Source organism: Phocoena phocoena, chromosome 16 (genome assembly GCF_963924675.1).
Source record: "Phocoena phocoena chromosome 16, mPhoPho1.1, whole genome shotgun sequence".
Lineage (NCBI taxonomy): Eukaryota > Metazoa > Chordata > Mammalia > Artiodactyla > Phocoenidae > Phocoena > Phocoena phocoena.
The window spans coordinates 37,822,325-37,844,880 of NC_089234.1; the positions used below are offsets into that span (position 1 = coordinate 37,822,325).

The 22,556-nt window shown below is 34.6% G+C and overlaps 1 protein-coding gene and 1 pseudogene across 2 annotated transcripts in view; both read right to left on the reverse strand.

Annotated features, from left to right (window-relative positions):
- Positions 1-3,388: 3,388 nt before the first annotated feature.
- LOC136136770 (U6 spliceosomal RNA) lies at positions 3,389-3,480 on the reverse strand (annotated as a pseudogene).
- A 12,304-nt stretch (positions 3,481-15,784) lies between these two features.
- Positions 15,785-22,556, reverse strand: part of PTEN (phosphatase and tensin homolog) — an 86,982-nt gene continuing 80,210 nt past the window's right edge. The window contains exons 7-9 of one of the 2 annotated variants that reach the window (XM_065894917.1): positions 21,786-21,952; positions 18,818-19,042; positions 15,785-16,255 (exon numbers count right to left, since the gene is read on the reverse strand). In XM_065894917.1, the coding sequence (XP_065750989.1) occupies positions 16,070-16,255; positions 18,818-19,042; positions 21,786-21,952 (578 nt within the window). In that variant the 3' untranslated portion in view covers positions 15,785-16,069. The remainder of the gene's footprint in view (positions 16,256-18,817; positions 19,043-21,785; positions 21,953-22,556) is intronic. The other variant, XM_065894918.1, reaches the window with a different exon arrangement.

Consider the following 22,556-nt stretch of genomic DNA (forward strand, 5'->3'; position numbering starts at 1 on the left):
AGGAAACTTTGTAACCACACATCCTATTTTGTTCAACCCTTCATTTTTCCTAGAATCAATAATTAACCCCCCCACCCTTTTTTTTTTTCGGTATGCGGGCCTCTCACTGCTGTGGCCCCTCCCGTTGCGGAGCACAGGCTCCAGACACTCAGGCTCACTGGCCATGGCTCACGGGCCTAGCCGCTCCGTGGCATGTGGGATCTTCCCGGACCGGGGCACGAACCCATGTCCCCTGCATCGGCAGGCGGACTCTCAACCACTGCGCCACCAGGGAAGCCCCCAGTTAACCCATTAAAAAAAATATATTTTCTTGGCCGCACCGCACAGCGTGTGGGATCTTAGTTCCCTGACCAGGGATCAAATCCTCACCCCTTGCATTGGAAGTGCAGAGTCTCAACCACTGAACCTCCAGGGAAGTCCCTGCTCCATCTTTTCATTTGTTTGATTTTAAATGTACCTCTAACACTTTTTGCACCCGATGCCTCAACATCTCTGTCATTTACCTGTCAGTAACTTTTTGAATACACTCAAACACATCTTTTCCATTTTTTTCCCCTGGAGATCTTTCTCCTTGAAGACTCCATGTTTCTGCTTCTGTGCTGCTGTTTCTCTAGGCGTGCTACACAGCTCTTATTTTTAGGACTTCTCTTTGCTGCTCTCCCTCCCCTTTTCCAGATCCCACGTCTTCCTCTCTCTTGGTTTACTTCTGCATTTGAGTGGAATGTGACCCAGCCTCTCCTTACGTACCTCAAAAGGTAAAGTTAAAAGTAAGATTAAGTTCTTCAAGTTATTATTCTTTTGTTAGAAACTCTGTTAGCTAGAACGGCACTGTCCAAAAGAAATATAATGCAAGCCATATGTGTAATTTTAAGTTCTCCAGTAGCCATATATTTCAAAAAGTACAGAGAAACAGGTGAAATTAATTTAATAATATATTAATTTAGCCCAACATATCTGAAAGTTATTTTAACATGTAATCAATATAAAAATTACAGTAAGTCCCCTAATACAAACAAGTTCCGTTCTGAGAGAACGTTCATTAAGTCCAATTTGTTCGTAAGTCCAACAAAGTTAGCCTAGGTACCCAACTAACACAATCGGCTATATAGTACTGTACTGTAATAGGTTTATAATACTTTTCACACAAATAATACATAAAAAGCAAACACAAAAAATAAAGAAAACATTTTTAATTTTGAAAAGTACAGTAGTACCAGCTACATCACCGCTGCTTTTCTGCTTGCTTCCAGACATCCTGGGCTTGAAATAAAGATACCGTACTACCGTACTCTCTGCAGTACTATACAGTAAAATACACGAAAGCACAACTGCTTGTAGAGGATGCACGCACACGACAATGTACGCCAGACAAGTGAACTAACGTGCGTGATTGGACATGCAAACACACGTTTGCATCTTTGAAAGTTCACAACCTGAAGGTTCGCATGTAGGGGACTTACTGTATTGAGGGGATATTTTACATTCTGTTTCTCACACTAAATCTTCAAAATCTGGTGTGTAATTTATACTTCCAGCAAATCTCAATTCAGACGAGTCACATTTCAAGTTCTCAACAGACACATGTGGCTAGGCTATGGTATTGAACAGCACAGAGCTGGAAGTTACTTATTGGGAGGCAAACTTGGCCTTCGAATATTCCATTCATAAATTCTGGTTACACTCCATGAGTACAACTCATCCCTTTCGGAGGCCTTTGCCTCTTGAGTATTACAGATACAGAATATAGATCTAGAATTGAAGTAACTTGCCCAAAGTCATCCACTGAGTGGTGGGAAAGCCAGGATGGGCGCTCAGATGTTCTAACTCCCAGGGCTATGCTCTTTCCAAAACACCACACTGCTTTCTCTCACAAGGCAGACTTCAAATATTTTACAACATTTGAAAATACGCTTGGGCTTCTGTTCCCAAGGAAAACTCTTTTAGTTGTCCTCCATATGTGCCTCTCAGACCAGCCCCTTACCTAACAGAGTATTTTGTATATGGCGGGTGCTCTGTAAATGGTTTTTAATCAAATGAGATTTGTGCATTGTACAAGCAGTACCTATACAAATTATTATTCATCTGTCTTTATGTAGTTATTCAAACATTTTCACATGTATACCTTGTAAAGCATTGGGTCAGATGATCATAAAGGAAAAATGAAATTTAAGATGACCTACCTTGTCCTCATGACATCTGGTAATCACTGAATTATTTTCTAATGTTCTTCAATTACCGGCTACAGAATATGGTATAGTCATTTTTCTGGGAATCAGTGTTAAACACACTGGCATTCATTGCCCAGAATATATCCCTCTGGAGAGTTAAGGCAATCTTTTCTCATTTCTGTGTGTCTGAACTCTCTCCGATTTCCCCTAATTTATCATAAGAGTACTGCCAGTGATTCTGAGACCTCATTTCCAAGTTCCTTCATCACTCTGAAAATTAAAATTTTGGGACCTTTTAGGTAAATGTTCTCTTACTTGCCTCCTCCCAATCAAAGCTCTTACATCAGTGATCCTCAAAGTGTGGCCTGCAGCCCCTGTAGAATATTGAGATCCTTTCAGGAAAACAACTAACAGCATTTGTTGCCAGTAATAAAATTCAAGTTTTGAGTAAAAATTAATATTTTTTAAAACTTACATCTGCCACCATGAACTAGACAGCTCCCCAATATTTAAAGACTTTTCTGATGAGCCCAGAGTGATAATAGCAAACGTGATTTTTTTCTCACATTGTGTAATGAAATGTGTCAACATTTGGAAGATCTACACAACTCAGTGAACCAATATTTTCCAAATAACCCATGCATGATGTTACAAAATCATGCATGGGTAGAAGATCCATTCAAAGAACAGGATAAATCAATGTTTTTGCATTAAACTGAATATAAAAAGTTCACTGAAGGTTTCCAATTCCACACTGCAACTAACCTTAAAGAAATTACAACTTGATGGGCTGGTAGTACCAAATAAAAATATCTACAATTATCTGAAAAGGCTGTTAACATACTTCTCCCTTTCCTAACTACATATCTATGTGAGTCCGTATTTTCTTCACATACTACAAGCAAAAACCATATTATAATGGATTCAATACAGAAGCATGTATGAAAAATCCAACTCTTTTCTATTAAGGCACGTAACAAAAAGATGTGAAAAACTGTTTTTTAAAAATCCATGCTTATCACTAAATTTTTGTTTTGGAAAGCACAGTCATCTTGATTAAAAATGTTATATATGGTAACATGTAATGAGTTTATTATTGTTATTTTTTAAATTAATAAATATGTCAGGTAATAATGCTTCAGTTTTATTTATTTTTTTAGCTGTAAAATATCTTTCTTTTTTAAATTGAAGTACATTGACCTACAACACTATGTGAGTTCCAGATCCTGGAATGCTTCACAAATTTTCAGGGGCCATGCTAATCTTCTTTGTATCGTTCCAGTTTTAATATACATGCTGCCAAAGCTAGTACTCAGTTCTAGTTTCTAATATGGTAAATATTAATAAGTATAACCCACACAAACAAAAGCTCATTGACATCCTCAATAAATTTTAAGAGTGTGAAAGAATTCTGAGACCAAAAAGCTTGAAAAGTTTCCTTACACCACTGTTCTACCCATTCCAATTTGAAGACTATGCCCTCTTAAAGAAATTAAAGGTTTCATTAAGTTGTTATAGGAAGTAACATGCATAACACGGTAGTTAATGGCCTAGGATTGGCAATCAGATTGACCTGGATTTAATTCCTGGCCCTACTACTTACTAGTTTTGCTATGTTCAACAAGTTTTTGAGCCTTTCTGTACCTCAATTCCTCGTGTATCAGATGGATATAATCATACTTCCTACCTTATGAGAACTAAATGGCAAAACTTGTTATCTAGAATAATCATTGCAATCACAAAAATTTATACTAATGTCTGAGAGTAATATGGTGCTACTATAACAATGGGAGGTATTCTAAAGCCTTGAAATTCTCTTCCTTCATCAGAAGCAGTTTTTTCCAAATGAACTGCAATACTAGTTCAGTTTTTCTCCAAACCAACCTAGAAATTTGTTAAGATTTCCATTAGCATTTCCAGTAGCAGCATTAAACAAATATTTTTCTGTTGTAAAATCAAAGAGCATGTATTATGCCTACATGATAGGTCGATTGTCTTAGGACATCTCTGTAATAACATCCATATTTGGGAAAAGGCCCAATTGCAAAGGATGAATCAATGAGTTAACATGAGCAGATGAGCAAAGCGATTACCAAGCACTGATTCTGAGGATGAGCTTAGCAGTTATCTGGTGATGACTCTCCCATGTTTCAAAATTGCTTTTACTGCAGGTATACAATGTAATAGACCCAATCAGAAAACTTTTCTTTGTCAATGCCGCTTTGGACATTGTAAGTCACAGAGCATTTGAAACATGTTTTTACATATTAAGCCTCTATAAAACACTATAAAATTGACATAATTATGGTTGGACCTATGATAATACTAATTCTTCACTCAGTGTTATTGACAAATAGCAGGAACTTCTTCATATATATCTGAGGGTGCCCCATGAATGTACTCGGATTAATATCTTATTAAGGCACGTGTAGCTAATTACAATCAGATATATTTTGCTTTTCAAGCACTCATTTACCTTTAAGACTTTTAAAGTCATCATTAAAATCTGACATTAATTTATCTTCAAGTTTGCTGACTCCTATCATTTCCATTTTTCTGCTGCCCATCTAGTGGTTTTTATTTTAATATCAGATGGTGTACTTTTTGCTGTAAAATTTCCATGTGATTCTTTTTATAATTTGTTTCTCTGCTGAGAACTTTTATCTTTCCATTCAGTTCAAGTGCGTTTACCTCATGAAGCATAATTATAATAGCTGCATTTACAGCTGATAATTCCAACATCTGGGTAATCTGGAGGCTGGCATCTCTTGATATTTTTTTCTTTAGAAAAAATATTCTTGGTTCTTCCTAGTTATATAATTTTGCATATTGGGTTATACCAACTCTGGATCTTGTTGGAACTTGGGGGAAAACATTTTATTTGTTTTTGTTTGTTTGTTTGTTTAGTTAAACAGGCAATCAACCCAATTAGGCTCAGATTGCGTATTCTGTCTCACCTGTTGAGAGTGGTGGTTCCGATCTCAGTTTCATTTTCAAAGACTTTGCTATGGTGCCTTGGGTCCGTCCTGTGCATGCCAGCTCAGGAGTGAGCCCAGGATGTGTGGAATGTCATACACAGAATTAGAAGATTTTCCAACTGTCAGGATTTCTCTCAGCATCTCTTCAAGATTTTCCCACTTTCCCCAACCCCATGCTCTCTGGCTCAAAGGACACTCTTTTTCTGGTTCCTCTGGCCAGAAAGCTGGATTTCTCTGAATTTTAGCTAGTCATGTCTCCAGTGCCGTGCAGCTCCACAAGTGGGGCCCACCCTTAAGGCAAAAGCTGTAAGAGAAAAGAGAAAAAAATGGGAAACATCCTCATACAGGTTACTCTTCCAAGTTTTGACACTCCTTCACAATCTACCTGCCTTTGTTTACTTTTCAGAGTTCTTAGGTACTTGATTTTCACATTTGCTCCAGAGGTTTTTAGTTGTTGTTAGCAAGACAGACAGACTTGAGTGGTTTTGGCCCACCTCAGCTGGAACCAGAAGTTTCCCTACCTACTTCTCCAAATGTTTATCTTCCACCACTCTCCCTGGTCACTTACTCTACACCAGCCTTTCTCTTCTTTTTTTTTTTTTTTAGCCTTTCTCTTCTTAACAGGCTCCTAAATGGCCAAGTTTGCACCTACAGCAAGCCATGCTACTTGCTCTTCCCTCTATGCAAAATCGGTTTCCCCACTCTAAAATGTAAACTCTATGAACTTTTCTGACTTCTACACTACCGTAATTCCAGCTGAACACGGAAAGCATGCAACACATACTTGCCGGATGGCTGTTGGCCTGCTTAACTGAGAACCAATTACTTTGAACAGTCCGGGTATTCTAGTTCAAGCAAAAATAAAGTAAAAGTTTATTGAATTGATTTAATAATAAACTAGTAAATAAAAGAGCTCTCATTCTGAGTCTTGATATGAAAATGCATGCCAACATCTTACCATCTTACCTGTCAAGAAGTTTGCAAGATATAGAATTTTCTTTTTCTCTTTTATGGCTCAAACAATTAAGTATTTCTCTTTGCAATTCATTTTGCATGACTTATACCTGGTACTGAGGTTTGCTTTTCTTCTGTCAGTAATAAAGAATATCTGTATGACTTCATTACGCATTAGTTGTTTAAGCTTTGGGTTTTGTTCACTTTGTAAATTTGATTCTGTTTAACAGGTAGCAGACTGCCCTGTTCATACCCAGTTCTACTTACTAGTTGTCAGACTTGGGAAATTAACGTACTCTGACCTTCAGTTTTTGTGCAGAAAATGAGATACAACTACCTACCTCGAAGGGTGGGTAAAGCATGTGAAATATCTACCACAATGTCTGGCACATACTTCAGACTCAAAAGAATATTATTTTCCTATCCCTCTACCAGCCCTCCAGTACTAAGAGTTAGTTTGAGCTCTCCCATGCTTTTCTTTCTGCTTTCCCTTCTTTTCTTACTTCACCTTCCTCTCTCTCTCTGTGCTATTTTATTTTAGTCTCTAGGTACCTGACATCACAGAATTCCCATGAATTTTAAGTACGTGTCTTCAGGTTTTCTGAGGTAGAACTGTGTTTAATTTTAGTGATATTTTTGTTTTAACCTTATTGGATTTTTTTATAGAAACAAAGGCTTAAGTCTTCTCCAAGGACAGCTAAACACATTAAACGATGTCTGCCGACTCTGGCAAAAGGGACATTTTACCTCATACCTACTATTTTACCAAAGACTAAAACTCATTTTCTCTTTCAAATGTTCATTTAATATACAATACTAATAGTCATAACAAGCCCATGCATTATTCATATGAATTGCGATGGCTGTACACGGTAAACAAAATATTAGCTATTTAATTACTTAAGGAACGCTTGTGGTTCCCTTGTTGAGGATAACCATGTAAAATGTTTTCCTGCCAAAGATGTCTTCATGGAAATATTGAATAAAACTGAGAAGTTTGCTAATTTTCATATCCATGAAATTTAAATACATTTCTCTTCCTTATAGTAAGGATTAGAAAACTAGGAAATGTCTAATTTCAAAAGCATGATTACAACGGAAAAGGGAAGCATAAACATAAACATAAGCATAGGTAGTATTGTCATACTGAAAAAATTTTTTACAGATTATATTTTTGGTGAGTTTCACAATATCTACAGGTCATATTTACCTGTAAATATATCAAATAGAAAAACATAACTAACTCAATTTTTCCCAAGTCTCAGCTGTTTCAAGAAGAGTAAACACTGCAGTGAAAACCTGGCTTATTTCCCTGAAAATTAGGTTGACGGCTTATTTATCAATGCTTAAAGAAGCAATTCACAATAATATTGGAATGTATGGATTTTCAAATTCCAGTGAGGTAGGTTCAGGAGATATTCCCAGTAAGCGAAGTTTAACCCTTAGGCCAAGACCAATGGATACAAGTAATATTTTTTCCTAAACTGACTTGGCAATTCTTCTCACGTTAGGGAAACCCAGTCAGCTACCTTAAATTCTTTCCAAAGCAAAGTAAAATGTATTAAAAAAAAAAAAGCCTTGGACTCAAGAATAAAAACAAAATGCAAAACTGTCAAGGAAATGTCTTTTAAACCACTTATAACTCTATTTTCTAAAAAGCTAAAGTTAACATTTTCTTTCAAAATTTTATGTCCAACTATACATACCTGCCCTGATAGGAAGAAGAAACTGATCAATAGCAAATACAATAATAAATATTCCTGATAAGTAGTTGCAAATTTCTACTGTATCAACTTAATTTAATTATACTATTTTCCCTTGATCACAAAGTTAAACTTCTTGGATCTTGAAATGGGGTAGGAGAAGAGTGTGTGTGGGGGGTGTCCCTCTTCGTGAATATTTCTTTTACTATTTAGATATTTATACATTTCCACAGGTTTTTGCTCGAGTTAAGAATATAAAGAACTAGGCCATAAATTTCACCTTTTGTTTCTTGAGGTAACTCAAAATTTACAACTTGTTTCCCATCAATAAATCATAAGTGACATTTCCTTTCAGCTTTACAGTAGTGTTTAAGGCCATAACAGAACTTTAACGTCTACTGAAGTGATATCAAATATTGCCAAAGTACAATCACACACATTTAGTAAGATTTTAAGAAATTTAAAAATGAACTCAGCTCTGAAAATGAAGAGAAACAGATTGTTTATATAGATTTGGCCAAACCAATTTAGAAAATAAAGTAACTTAGAACATTGTGACTATTTTGAGTGGTATTCTTAAAAATTCTATCTAGATACACCAATAATGATCTTAAAAACTCAGAGTTGTAAAAGGTGAGAATAAAATTTTATAGAGGATAATGAGTGCACCTTGCTGATCCTTTTAGGATGAAAAGTTCTCACTACTGTTTCAGGGGGTCTGTTCAATTCTCACCTTCCCAGTGAGGCCTATTCTGGACTTACCCTTTTCAACACTGCATTCTCTCTACCTCTGCGTACCTGGTCTTCCTTACCCTGTTCCACATTTTCCCCCCATAGCATTTATTAACTTACATATGGTATGTTGATTGTTCATTACCTATTATTCCTTGCTAGAATGTGAGATCCATGAAGACAGGAACCCACTGTTCACCCATTTGTATCCCAAGCATCTATAACAGTGCCTGACATATATCAAGTGCTCAATACCTATTGAGTAACTTGCAGTTTAGTTTCCTTGTTGCATCATGTTGTTTAAAGATGTCACTTTCTGTTTTGCTTTATTCTTAACTCCTTCCTTGCTCAAGAGAGCCTTCCCTGATCCTTCCAAAGCATAAGTCAGAATGTAATTAATTATGCTATGGTAACAAGTTGTCCCAAAATCTCAGTTCACGTCAATATGTTTACTTCTTGCTCATGCTAATATCTAACACATTCAGTGTAGGGAGAGAATCTGAGGTAGTTTTGCTCATATAGTCACTCAAGACCCAAGCTGACAGAGTTGCACGATCTGGAACATGTCATGTACTCGGTCACTGTAGTAGAGAGAAGCCTAAGTATTGTACAAGGGATTTTATTTACAATGCCTTTCCTTGGAAGTGTCACATCACTTTCAGTGATATTTTGTTGGAATAAACTAGTTACAATGGCCCCATCTAACTTCAAAGGGGTGAAAATTTAGAGGAGCATATGGAATGTTTGGTAATCATTACAGTATCACATATTATAACTTTTTAAATAAGGTCTATTTCCTCTACTAGAGTGGAAACTCCTCAAGGGCAAGAGAGGGTGTCGTTTTGATCTCTAATGTATTCCAAACATCTGCTATATATAGCGGGGACTTGATAAATACTTGTCAAATAAAAAGTTTAAAACCAAATATTAAAAATAATTAACCTTTTTAATTTTTTAAAGAAAAAATACTCTCCATAATAAAGCATTTGTTTTTACGTCCATCAGTAGCCAAATGGAATTTGATATAAACATTTCCAATATACCAACTTTGGATAAATGCACAACTTAGAAAATAACTCAATAATGCATGCATCAAGATGCTACCAACAAATTCATTAACATCCAAGATTCATTACTGTATGTCAAAGGTCATCCAGGGTTAACATTATTTTCATTACGATGAACTGTAAAATTCCAGTGAGAACTGTTTGCCTGAATCAAACTATTTAATCTCTAAAATCGGAACCTAGCACTCTCACCACCCACCCAGACCTCCCTACACTCACACACATGCACACACACTTAAAAACTGCCCATTAAGGCATTATAATGGAAAAAGAAAATAGAAACTGAATGAGCATTTGTAAACGTGGGATATCATTTAGACAACTGTATAAAGTAGGCAGAAAATCCTAAAAGTGTACATAAATAAAAGCCAATAAATGATAAGCTACAGAAAGCCACATCTAAACATTTTAAGATAATCTCACTACAGTAAACAGATTTGACAAACTGAAACACTAGAGCCATGACTATAGGCCTTGCTCCATTCCAGCACAAACAAAATCTCTAACCATTTTAAGAACAGATGAGAATCCACATGCAACAAAGGAGATATAAATTACTTTTAATTAAAAAAATGAAAAATATAAATCCTTGTTAAACACTTCATTTAAAAATATGCAGCTTTATTTTAAAATGTGGTAATGCTCAAAGATGGCAGTTGACTTCACTCATATATGTAAAAATGTTCATAAAATATCAATACATTGGTTTGTAAGTTATGTACTGCCCTCCAGCTAAACTTTTTTCCACCAAATTCTCAAGTAACTGTTAAAAAAAAAGAGATCTACGTTCTAAGCCCACCATTATACTAATCATGGTTAAGTTCCAGAGCTAAAGGTGAACCATTCATGAAATAGTTTTGGATGTGATGGAAGTCTCATGAGCACACAGATGTAAAAACAACTAAGTGATAAACCAGCAGTGGCTTTTTTCTGTTTTCCAGGTGTTAAACTAATTCACTCTAAATTGAGCAACTGTTTGGGAATTATAAAAAGTGAAAAGCTCACCCTTCTTTTCCAACCTATAAAGAGAAATAGAAAGGTGATGATGAAATTCACTACTAATAGTGTTTCACACATTCTGTTTAACACCTAATTCCAAAATACAAATCTTTGAAATGGTTTTTGAAGAGAAACATCTACAATGTTAAGCTTGTCTGTGCTAAATAAATGTAACCGTTTTATTTACTTAGACATGTATTATTCTGATGCTAACAATATTTAAATGTCCATGACTGACCCACTGAATTGGAAAGGGCTCTCAATAACTGCACATAATCTGCATCTGTAGTGTTAGAAAGAATCCAGTCACTGTCCATTCTCTGATGTAATTTAACATTCTACAAATCCATGATGGAAATACTAAGCTTAAAGGCCTGGAGAGTATGCCCAGTACAAATTGCATTTTTTGAAGAAAATATATACATGAATATACAGAAAAAAATGATTGTATAGTCACTAAAGCATTAATAATAGCTGTTTCCAGGTGGTGAGATTATCACTGAAGATTTTGTTACGGGAAACTATTCTCAAAAAAGCTAACTTAAGAACCAAAGGGTATTACCACCAATGAAACTATTGTCCTTTACTGACTTTACATAACAAACTTTTAAAGCTACCAACACATGTGAATTTGTCAGAATGGCTACATACAGTCTGATATATTGTGTCGGCCAAAAAGTTCGTTCGGGTTTTTGGGTAAGGTGAAATACCCGAACAAACTTTTGGGCCAACCCAATACCTGAAAAAGGAAGATCTCTTAAAAAATGGAAAAATACCAAGATCATGGTCATAAAGGAATCGATTTGCTCTAAAATTAAAAACAACTGATAATCATTAGGCTTCCTATAGATACATAATTCTATAGGAAAATCGGTCTCTAACATGTCATCTTTAAAAGTTTTAAAATGTTTTCCTCTATTATCTTTTTTGCTAGTTTTTTAGGTACTTATACCAGTTTAGACTGAATATTTATATTATTTTTTCCATTCACAAACATTTCTCTCTGCACTAGTGACAGCACACTGCTAATCAAAACTTACACTTAAGCCATTTAAGACTAAGTTTTAGATCTGTGGCTAATTATCTGGCAAGAATAAAAGAACAAAAAAGTTTCACATTAGCAGCAAATTGACTAGATTTAAGGGTCTTGATTTTTTGTAAGCCTTTGGAAGCCTGCATGTTAAACACTGGTGATTTTTGTATTCTCAATGGAAATGGTGATGGCATTCACTTAACCAAGCTAGCTCAAATTAAGAGTTGTGAGAACACGCAATAAAAACAAAATTGTCAGTAAATTCCTATTTTTCAGACATCACCAAGATCATCTTATAAATCAGAATAATTTTAGACTCCAGTATAGTTTTCAACCATACTTACGATACCTAAAAAGAAAAAATGTGTGTACACACACATACTTTTCATACCTCTTTACATTATATATTCACATTTACTTTAAAAAAAGTCACATGGAGAAAATGTAAACCTGAAATAACATTAAATTCTATTGTTACATAAATGATCTGCTTTATTTTCAAAACATTTGTACAAGCTACACTTTCACTTATTACCTTACTATGCTTTGTTGAAAGGATGTGCCTTACTTAGTCTTTAAGCTTTTAAGAATATTAGAAATAACAAGATTAAGTTCAAGTACACAAAGTCCTTTAGACTATTCTGGAATATCAATTTTTAAATGGCACAAGTCACAATGAGTAGATGAAGCTCCCCATATGTTGATGGCATACTACAGAATCATAAAGAATGGAAAAGCCACAAAATTGAAATCTGAGATATCAAATCCATTCTGGGGAATTATCTTCAGACATCTTAGTAAAAAAAATATATATGCACAATTTTTCAAAACTCGTGAACTTTTTAGGATTAGCATATTATTTAATGTGCTTGAAACAGGATATTAAGTGTTGACTAAGACACTAAAAAAGCTAAATGCCTCTCTCAAACATGAGTAGACTGATACTCTACTCCCAAACTGACAAGAGCCCATGTTTTTATATAACTGTAGGCTTTGAAGGACAGCAGGGGAAAAAAAACCCAACAAACCTTACAAAAACTTATTAATCACATTTGGCTGCCCATCATTTAAAATGGCAATAAATCTAATCAATTTAAATTATAAATATTAAATATTCTCATTTAATAAAACACCCACACAATGACAAGAATGAGACTTTAATCAGTTTTAAGTGGAGTTTATAACACTAAGAGATAAAGGGTTGTTAACAAACACAATAACAAATGGACATCTGATTGGTATGAGGCATTATCCTGTACACATCGTAATTTTTTGTGTATCCTCAGTGCATAGCATTTACACACAGAGCCACTGCTGCACAGCACAAGAGTATCTGAAGAGGCTGAATCAGAGTAAGGCTGTTTAACAGACTGAAATTTTTTAGTATATATATTCTATATGAAAACAGATTGAACTTTTGAACTGGCAGGGTAGAAGGCAACTCTGCCAAACACTGCAGTTAAAGCCCCCACTTTAGTGCACAGTTCCACCCCTTCCATCTGCATGCATAACACATTAACAGTATTTAAAGGTAAACGAGGCACTTTGTGGCAACCACAGCCATCGTTATGAACATATTGCACAAATTTTCTAGAACTAAACAGTAACTTGTACCCTACTTTTATTTTTTAAAGCTGAAACATTTGATGCTGCCGGTAAACTCCACTTAAGTTTATAACCTGTGCCACAGCAAAGAATGGTGATGCTATTTATTCAACTACCCTTTAATAATTATGGCAAAAAATGTTCAAGAGGAGCTACAGAGGACTTGGGATGGTACAGGGCCCAATTGTAAGCTTTCTTAAAAGTGATGCCTTCAAGTAACTTCAGACATGTAAGCGGCTGCACATCCAAAAAGTCTAAGAAAACATTCCAGAAACTCAAAGAGATTACCTACAGAATGCATTTCAGGCTAATCATGAATACTGTCATAAATAAAGTTTTAATTAGGACTCAAAAACCTTTCAGTCATAGCAATTCTTGTCAAATTCTATGGGCGTGGTAACTGAAATAAAGGAGAGTAGTATGTATAATATATATTTATATATATATAATATATATAATGCCATTTTTCCATTTCCAATGACTACACCATAAAATGTAAGCAAGGCTTCTCAAAAACACTGAAACATTCAAAATCAAAACCCTCATTCAGACCTTCACATTCCAAAGGAAAAATAATAACAGTGCAAAGCCCATTATAATGTCATTATTTATGACCTGGCCCTCCATGTTACATATTGGAACCATACAAGTTACGCTTTAATATACTGTGCCCAAAACTGTAACAAATAACAGTATTAATAACCATCTTCAAAACATGAATAGCTGATTTTCATTTTAGTCAACAGTTTTCAGCTTTTATGAAAGACAAGGTGACATATAAATTTCAATGATGAGATCTTAGGAATAGGTGTCTCTAACTTTACCAATTTAACTTATGAGCAGTCAATCAGTTCTCTATATATCAATGTTTAAATATAAATGTGTAAATCCTAACAGCTTTGTTAAAATTTTAAAAATTTTATTTGTTGAATGAAACTGATGAGGTATGGAAAACATGTCAAGATTATTTACTAAGAATATTTTAGATGAAGTTCTGCCTAATCTATTTACCATCAAACTCTATAAATGCTGCTCTAGTAGGTCCTATGCAATCTGTATTTGTAAATTAACTAGGTCAGACCACAGCTAGTGAACAATTTCAGCACCAATAAGTTATTGAAAATGAGATTTTACACCATTAAGAAATAAATTGGCTGGATGGTCAAATGTTTCAAGGTCAAGGTATCATTTGAAAGATACCAAATTTCTGGGGGAAAAAATTGTTTTTAATCATATCTTCACATTAACTTTACAATAGTAGTTGTACTCTGCTTAAAATCGTATGCAGTCTGGGCATATCAAATATATGATATTTAAGAAGTGAAATTGAAGCCCTTGTCCTAACTCTAGCACTATGAAGAAATGATTCAACACTGCACATTTAAAAAAATCTATTCTTTCAATAGCAAATTGATAAAAGCATTATGTGGGACAATTTCTACTGAAAAAGTAAATGACATTATTTGTGCAGTGTTGAAAATTTACTGCAACTCTAATTTCCTTTTTAACACAAATAACGTCCTTTTAAATATAAACATTATATGTATTCAGTATTCAAGTAAAATTCCCTAACAGTTAATGACATTTAAAAAATGTGCAAAACTGCAAAACTCATTGTAATGAATGTGTAAGGTCAAAAGGGTGGAACGGCTGACATCTATTGGATTGAATAAGTGCATCATAAATCTTTAAAGGAAAAAAAACCGCTTACTGTAGAATCTCAAATTGAAATTTCCTGTGCAGCATTACAAAACATTTTATATTTAATGAGAAAAAAGAAGCTTTTAGGCAGCACATGAAGCATCCACAGCAGGTATACGATTGAAAACTAATAAAATAAATGTAAGTTGTTGACTGATGTAGGTAATAATAGCATCTGACTTTTAGCACTGGCCTTGATTACACAGGAGATGGAGCAGTCATTACAATTGAGAAAACATATTTAATAAATCATTGTCAATTTTTATAATGTTTCAAGCCCATTCTTTGTCGATAGCCTCCACATTTATATGGTTAAGTCATTGTTGCTGTGTTTCTTATCTATGACCACATTATTTTTATATCCCTTCATTTGTGGATTCTTAAGATGTTGTGGAAGGTTCATTCCTGTACCCCTATACAGATTCACTCCCTCTAGCTGCCTTTTCTAGCACCAATATGCTTAAAAAAAATAAAATGCACAAATAACAAGCAGTGACAGCGGCCAATTCCTCAAATGTCCAGATTAACAACTGTAGCATGCTAAAGAAAGGTGTGTGTAAATAGCTGGAGATGGTATATGGTCCAGAGTCCAGCGTAAAACATATTCCTTTCTGAGCATTCCCTCCATTCCCCTAACCCGAATACATGCATTAGAATGTAGCAAAACCCTTTAGAAACTCCTCTTAGCCAACTGCAAACTTATCTGTTGCCACAAGTGCAAAGGGGTAGGATGTGAACCTGTATATCACAAAGCTCTTTAGCCACTTCAGTTGGTGACAGAACACAAAATGAGAAATTCCTACGTATACACATCAGTCTGTCTCCACTTTTTATAAAACTGGAATAAAATGGGAAAGTGCCATCTTTATTTATCCTAATTGAATTTTAAATGTCCTTTTGACACAAAAAGGTATATACATGACACAGCTACACAACCTTTTTTCAACTGGACAACAAGTGTCAAAACCCTGTGGATGTATAGGGTAAAACAAGATTGGTCAGGAAAAGAGAATTGTTCCTATAACTGGTAATCTGACACAATGTCCTATTGCCATTAAAAAAAAAGGTCCATTTTCAGTTTATTCAAGTTTGTTTTCATGGTGTTTTATCCCTCTTGATAAAAAAAAAATCAGACTTTTGTAATTTGTGTATGCTGATCTTCATCAAAAGGTTCATTCTCTGGATCAGAGTCAGTGGTGTCAGAATATCTATAATGATCAGGTTCATTGTCACTAACATCTGGTGTTACAGAAGTTGAACTGCTAGCCTCTGGATTTGATGGCTCCTCTACTGTTTTTGTGAAGTACAGCTTCACCTAGAGAAAGAAGAGAAAGTATAAATGGAAAATCCATAAATCTGACTAATCTTAATTTACTTAAAGATACATATTTTTGACAGATTCACTTTTAAGTACTATGACACATATCTTTAAAGGGCCTTTTATTATGACCCTCTTCTTAAGATTTCCTACATTTTCTTTCTTGGTATATACTGAAAAGAAACTGGGATGTTAATATACTATATTTTTTAATAGGCATGGTACAAGCATTAACTAAATAATTCTGCAAAAGAAATGTATTGAGTTCAATAGTCCACATAATCTATTTTCAATCACAAAATTCAACTCACAAAGAGGTGAGTTCCAAAAGAATGTTTCACTTAACTACTTATCTGAAATTCAATGTATTTTCTGATAAAAACAATACTAAAAAATACAGATACTACACTATGTAAAATACTGATTAACAATGATGTTTAGGATTCCATTCGCCCTAAAAACTTCACCAAAAGGGAGTCATAAGAAAGTTAATATCCTACAGTGCTCTTAACAGTGAACCAACAGCCTTATAGGCAGAGCTGAAATAACTGTCAAAACAACTCTAGGGCTTCCCCGGTGGCGCAGTGGTTGGGAGTCCGCCTGCCGATGCAGGGGACACGGGTTCGTGCCCCGGTCCAGGAAGATCCCACATGCCACGGAGCGGCTGGGCCGGTGAGCCATGGCCACTGAGCCTGTGCTCCGCAACGGGAGAGGCCGCAGCAGTGAGAGGCCCGCGTACCGCAAACAAAACAAAACAACTCTAAACGGTAGGTATCTATTTTAAAAGAGAGAAAGCTATAGCTCAGAAAGGTTAGGGAACCCGCTAAAGGCCGCATATCTAATAGGTAGTGGATATGGGATTTAAATTAGATCTGACTCCAAATCCTTTGATCATTCTATTATATCTACAGCCCCTCCCCCATGATCCAAGAATCATTATCAATTTCTCTCCTTCTCCTACATCCAATATCCAATCCATCAGTAAATCCTTTTAGTTCTACCTTCAACTAGCCTCCCAGCTTTCATTCTTGCCCCTCTCGAGTCTACATTTTAAAGGAGGGGACAGAGTAAACTTTTAAAGACAAAATTCAGATTACATCTTTCCCGTGCAGAAAACACTCAACATCTTCACACTTGGACTGATGTGCGTTAGTCAAAACAATTTCTTATCTATTGCTCCTCAAATAAACCAAGCTCACTCCTGTCTCAGGGCTTCTGCACCAGCTTTTTCCTCTTTTCCCAGATATTTGTATAGCTCACTCATATGTTTACTTATAACTGAAATAGTTTTTATTTGTAATTACAAATATAAAACCTCTTGCAATATTAAAACAGAAAATAAGAAAGTTAGAGGAAGTCACATTTTAAAAGCTAATAATTGAGTAAAATATAGGCAGAGAAAAGAAAGTAAATGGAAACCTACGAATTCTAGAAGACACTACTGAACACTTTAAATATAAGATCTAAAGGCACTTATTATTAGATACATTTTCACTTAAAACAGGTAGCCCCCCCTTTATTTTTATTATTACTAGCAATATTCTTATAAGCTATGATTAGGTCTGCTACATTGTATAGAAATGGAATGAAGAGAGAATTTAAAAAGAGAAAGGAGGAGGGTATGGTGAAAGGAAGAGAGAAAAATGAAGTAGAATAAGCAACAGGAAAGGGGAAGAAAAAATGGCAAACCACCACTTGGGAATGTTTACAAGTCAGCTTTTTAACCTGGAGAATTCTCCTCTACAAATATAAATAGAAATATACACATACATATCACATTTAGATAAAAGTAAAAGGAACCAAATAATTCCATAATAAGAGGAAGTAGAGTTTTACAAAGAGAAGGAGAGGGGAGGATGATCAGAGGCCTTACAGAGCACATGAGATTGAAGTTAAGGTTAGAATGTGAGCGACAGCCACGTGAAGCAGGGAAAGGCCAAGGGTGGAGAGGTTCGGGGAGAAGGAAAAGAATTGTAAAGACCTGAGGCAGAAGAGTGTAGCATTTTGAAGAACTGAAAAGAGACCAGGTCTGAGAGTGAATCGCAGGGAGAGAATGTGGCTAGAGTAGATGCAGAAGGTGGTCCTGTGCTAAATTAGGCAGTTCCTGCAGGTCACATCAAAAAAGCACAAGGTCTTCCAAAAGTACAAACAGGAGTGATGCAATCAAGTCATTTTTAAGATCACTCTAAGGAGTTGAGAATAAACTGGAGGGGACAAGAGTAAAAGCAGTGAGAACATTCTACAGGAGTCATTCCCAAAGGGCTGAGTTCCTTTCCACTTCTGTTTTCACCTTTTCCTACTTCATATCCAACTTACTTAAATCCCCTCCCTAACCTACGCCCCAGATTTCACCAACTAACAAAGAATAGGGTAAGGAAACTGTAGCCTTTTGACTCTCTGTACATTGGATTTCACTGACTTACTGCTAAATAAACAATGCTTATGAATATACGTAATTTAAAAATTAGCCAAGCAAGTCTTTCACCAGCTACACACCTAGAATAAAACACACACACACACAGAATCACTCACCAACTCCTCAAAATGTTTTTAACTGACCTTAAAATTTGGAGAAAAGTATCGGTTGGCCTTGTCTTTATTTGCTTTGTCGAGATCATTTTTTGTTAAAGTGAGTACTAGATATTCCTTGTCATTATCTGCACGCTCTATACTGCAAATACTATCAATTTCTTGATCACATAGACTTCCATTTTCTACTTTTTCTGAGGTTTCCTCTGGTCCTGGTATGAAGAATGTATTTACCCAAAAGTGAAACATTTTGTCCTAAGAAAAAAAAAGAAAACAGACAAATTTTTTTTTTAAAAAGACAATGTTACTTATATTCAACATTTGCCCTAAGAAGTGAACAAATTATGCCATGTGTCATTAATATTCTGAATAAAGGTAAACACAAAGACTAATACTGGGCAATCTGTGGGTTATCTGTTGCATCTAGTTCACATAGGAATTTTTCCTTTAATTCAAATCCAGACCAAAAATATAATTCCACAAGCTCTAAAATAAACTTACTTTAATACTTTAAGTAAAATATTTCCTTTTCTAGTCTAACACTAGCTTTTAAAAGTGTTGAGTTTATATGTATATATTAAAAAACCCAGAAATGGATTTAATTTTGTTTCAACAAGCTATTACAAAATTTACTTTACCAAAAGTTCTTAAAATGTCACTACAACTTCCCAAGGAAGCAAGGCAGATACATTTTTACTTCCACAGCAATACAAATGTTAAGTGGCTCCAGTTTCTTGCATGACAATGTATGTTTGAAATTTTTCATAATACAATATGGGGCAGGTAAGAACTTCAACTTTTTGTTGTTATAAAATGCCTATTTTAAAAAAAATCACTTATTAACTAATAATGAGGTCTTGTAAATCAAAAACCACCAACATTACTTCAAACCTTTCTTGACCATTACTTCAAACCTTTCTTTCTTTTCTTTTTTTTTTTTTTTTTTTTTGTGGTATGCAGGCCTCTCACTGTTGTGGCCTCTCCCGTTGCGGAGCACAGACTCCGGAGGGGCAGACTCAGCGGCCATGGCTCACGGGCCCAGCCGCTCCGCAGCAATGTGGGATCTTCCTGGACTGGGGCACGAACCCATGTCCCCTGCATTGGCAGGCAGACTCTCAACCACTGCACCACCAGGGAAGCCCCTCAAACCTTTCTTGACCAACATAGAAAATGTTCTCTTAATTAGTGGAACTGGCCTGTATGCATTATTTGACAATTAATGATATACAACCCCATGACACCTTATCTGGTGCCTTAAAGTGCCATTTAAATCTTTTATTTTAATTTATCTTCAAGTTTATTTTCCCAGGAAGATGGTAAGACCCTTAAGTAACTTACATCTTAAATGTCTTTGTATCTTTTAACAGTACCTAGCATAGCAATTTTATATGTGGTAGTCTTTGAAAATATTGTTAATTTCAATCATTTTAGCAAAGTTACTGAGTTAGTAATAACTAGACACATATTTTACTTAGAGTCAGAAGAAAATAAGCTAGTAGAATTTAAATTTCAAAAAATGTAGATTCTGCTAATGTACTGATTATAGTAAAACTGTTCTTGTTTAAATCAGAACAAACATTTGTAACAGGCAAGGAAAATCACATAAAATGGAAATAAATGTAAAGTAATTCAAGATACACAAATTATTATAAATATTTAACTTAATCTTCAATTTTACATGTGTTAATATAATGTACAGGTGATAAGAACTAGAAGAATAAGAATTAGTACACTCCTAAACATAAAGGGAAAGTGATACAGGTGCCTATTTTGAAAAGCAAAACATAAAATCTTGTGTGTACCAGTCTTACAGTGAATAGAAGGAAAAAACTTACTTACCTTAATTTTAAAACATTTGTTAACACTTCTTGGATTATTGAAAAATATATTTTCAAAGTTACTGAGATATACTTAACTTTTATTTATACAGAACATGTAGGAAATGGATTTCTGGTGAAAACAAATCAGTTTTACATTTTGTGATTTTCCAGCTACCTGGATTCTGGATAAAGGAAATTATACTTCTTTTGACAAGTCAAAATAGAGGTTAAAATTTTTGTAGTAAATTAAGCTTCCTCTTATTTTCTCTCAAAAAAAAAAAAAAAGCTAAAATTCAGGAAAATGAAATCAATCCTATTACAGAGACTGTCTAAAGATTAGCAATACACTATCTGGTATGTTTAAGGAGGCAGTAACAATATACACAGCTAATGTTTTTGTTCATTACTACCTAAAAATTTTGCACCTTAGGTTCACCTTAAATGTTCACACTTAATATTTTAAACCAACACAGTTTGTTTTAAAATGAGCCTGCATTCTCTAAATATAGCTCAGTGAGATGCAAACCTCACTAACTTTCTAAACCTGCATATTTAAATAACACCACACTTTTTTCATTCTTTATTACTTCCTCTTCATATTTATTTCTCTCCTAACTAAAAATCAAAATACTCAGTAAATTTGAGGAAGCTAAACATAAAATGACCCAGTCTCAAGAAACATTAACCAAAATGGGGGAAAAGTGGTTTGTGTCATTACACAAGACCACAAAACAGATTTTATTTATACATACAGACCAAATTTTTTTTTCAAACTCATGGTCCCTTGTTAACTTCTCAGTAATTAATCATCCCTTCTAAAAGGACTGTAACTGATTGAATGGGATATGTATGCAATCTTTAATACTTTTATAAAATTTATATGTATAACCTAAGTTAAGGAAAATTCATCTCAAATTATAATGCCACATGGCCGTTTCCTTCTAATAGGACTATTTGACATTAATAATGGCTCACCGATGCCACAGTAAGCAAAGCATGTGCAGATCTAATAGAAAATAATTCATGATTCATTAGATGTCAGTTATAAAATACATCTTTTAGTCTCTCCTAACAGAAATGACTTCTGCCTAACTAAATGCTTTAAGCAAAAGATCTGAGGTTACTATTCAAGGTATGGCTATTCTGGATATTTTTCCCAATAAAAGTAAAGTGCAAACCTTTTTTAGCATCTTGTTCTGTTTGTGGAAGAACTCTACTTTGATGTCACCACACACAGGCAACGGCTGAGGGAACTCAAAGTACATGAACTTGTCTTCCCGTCGTGTGGGTCCTGAATTGGAGGAATATATCTTCACCTTTAGCTGGCAGACCACAAACTGAGGATCTGCGTGGTCAAATACATAACTAGTATCACTTCACAGGAAATACCTTTAACTGTCAAACTGTCAAAAGCTATTTTGATGATTAATATCAGCAATATACACAAAGTAGTAATTCTGCATCTTTAACCCCTGATCTAAAACAAATCAGTGGATAGAAAATAATAAATACATAGCTAAATAAATAAATAAATACATAAATAAAACAAATCAGCAGAAATAAACTAGGGCAAAGTAAAATCAATACAAGGTTTCCCCTAATTTGAGCCTTCAACATAAGGTTCTATTACTGGTATTAAAGTTAATTCTATTTCATAAATAGTAAGTACCAAGACTGGACTTCTAACACTGTACAGTAATATCAAAATTTCAACATTACAATAAATGAACTGCATAAAAAGTAACTTTTAAAACAAGTATTTGCTGCAGTATTTTAAAGTCTCTACCACGGAATAAAACCCACAAAATACCAATCATTACACATTCACAAGAAGAGAATATAATCTATAACAAAGTTATAAATATATTCCATAAGCACAAGTTTCAATATTTATAAAAATTTAAACCATAATTAATTTTACTTATAACTCATATTTTATTTTTAAAGCT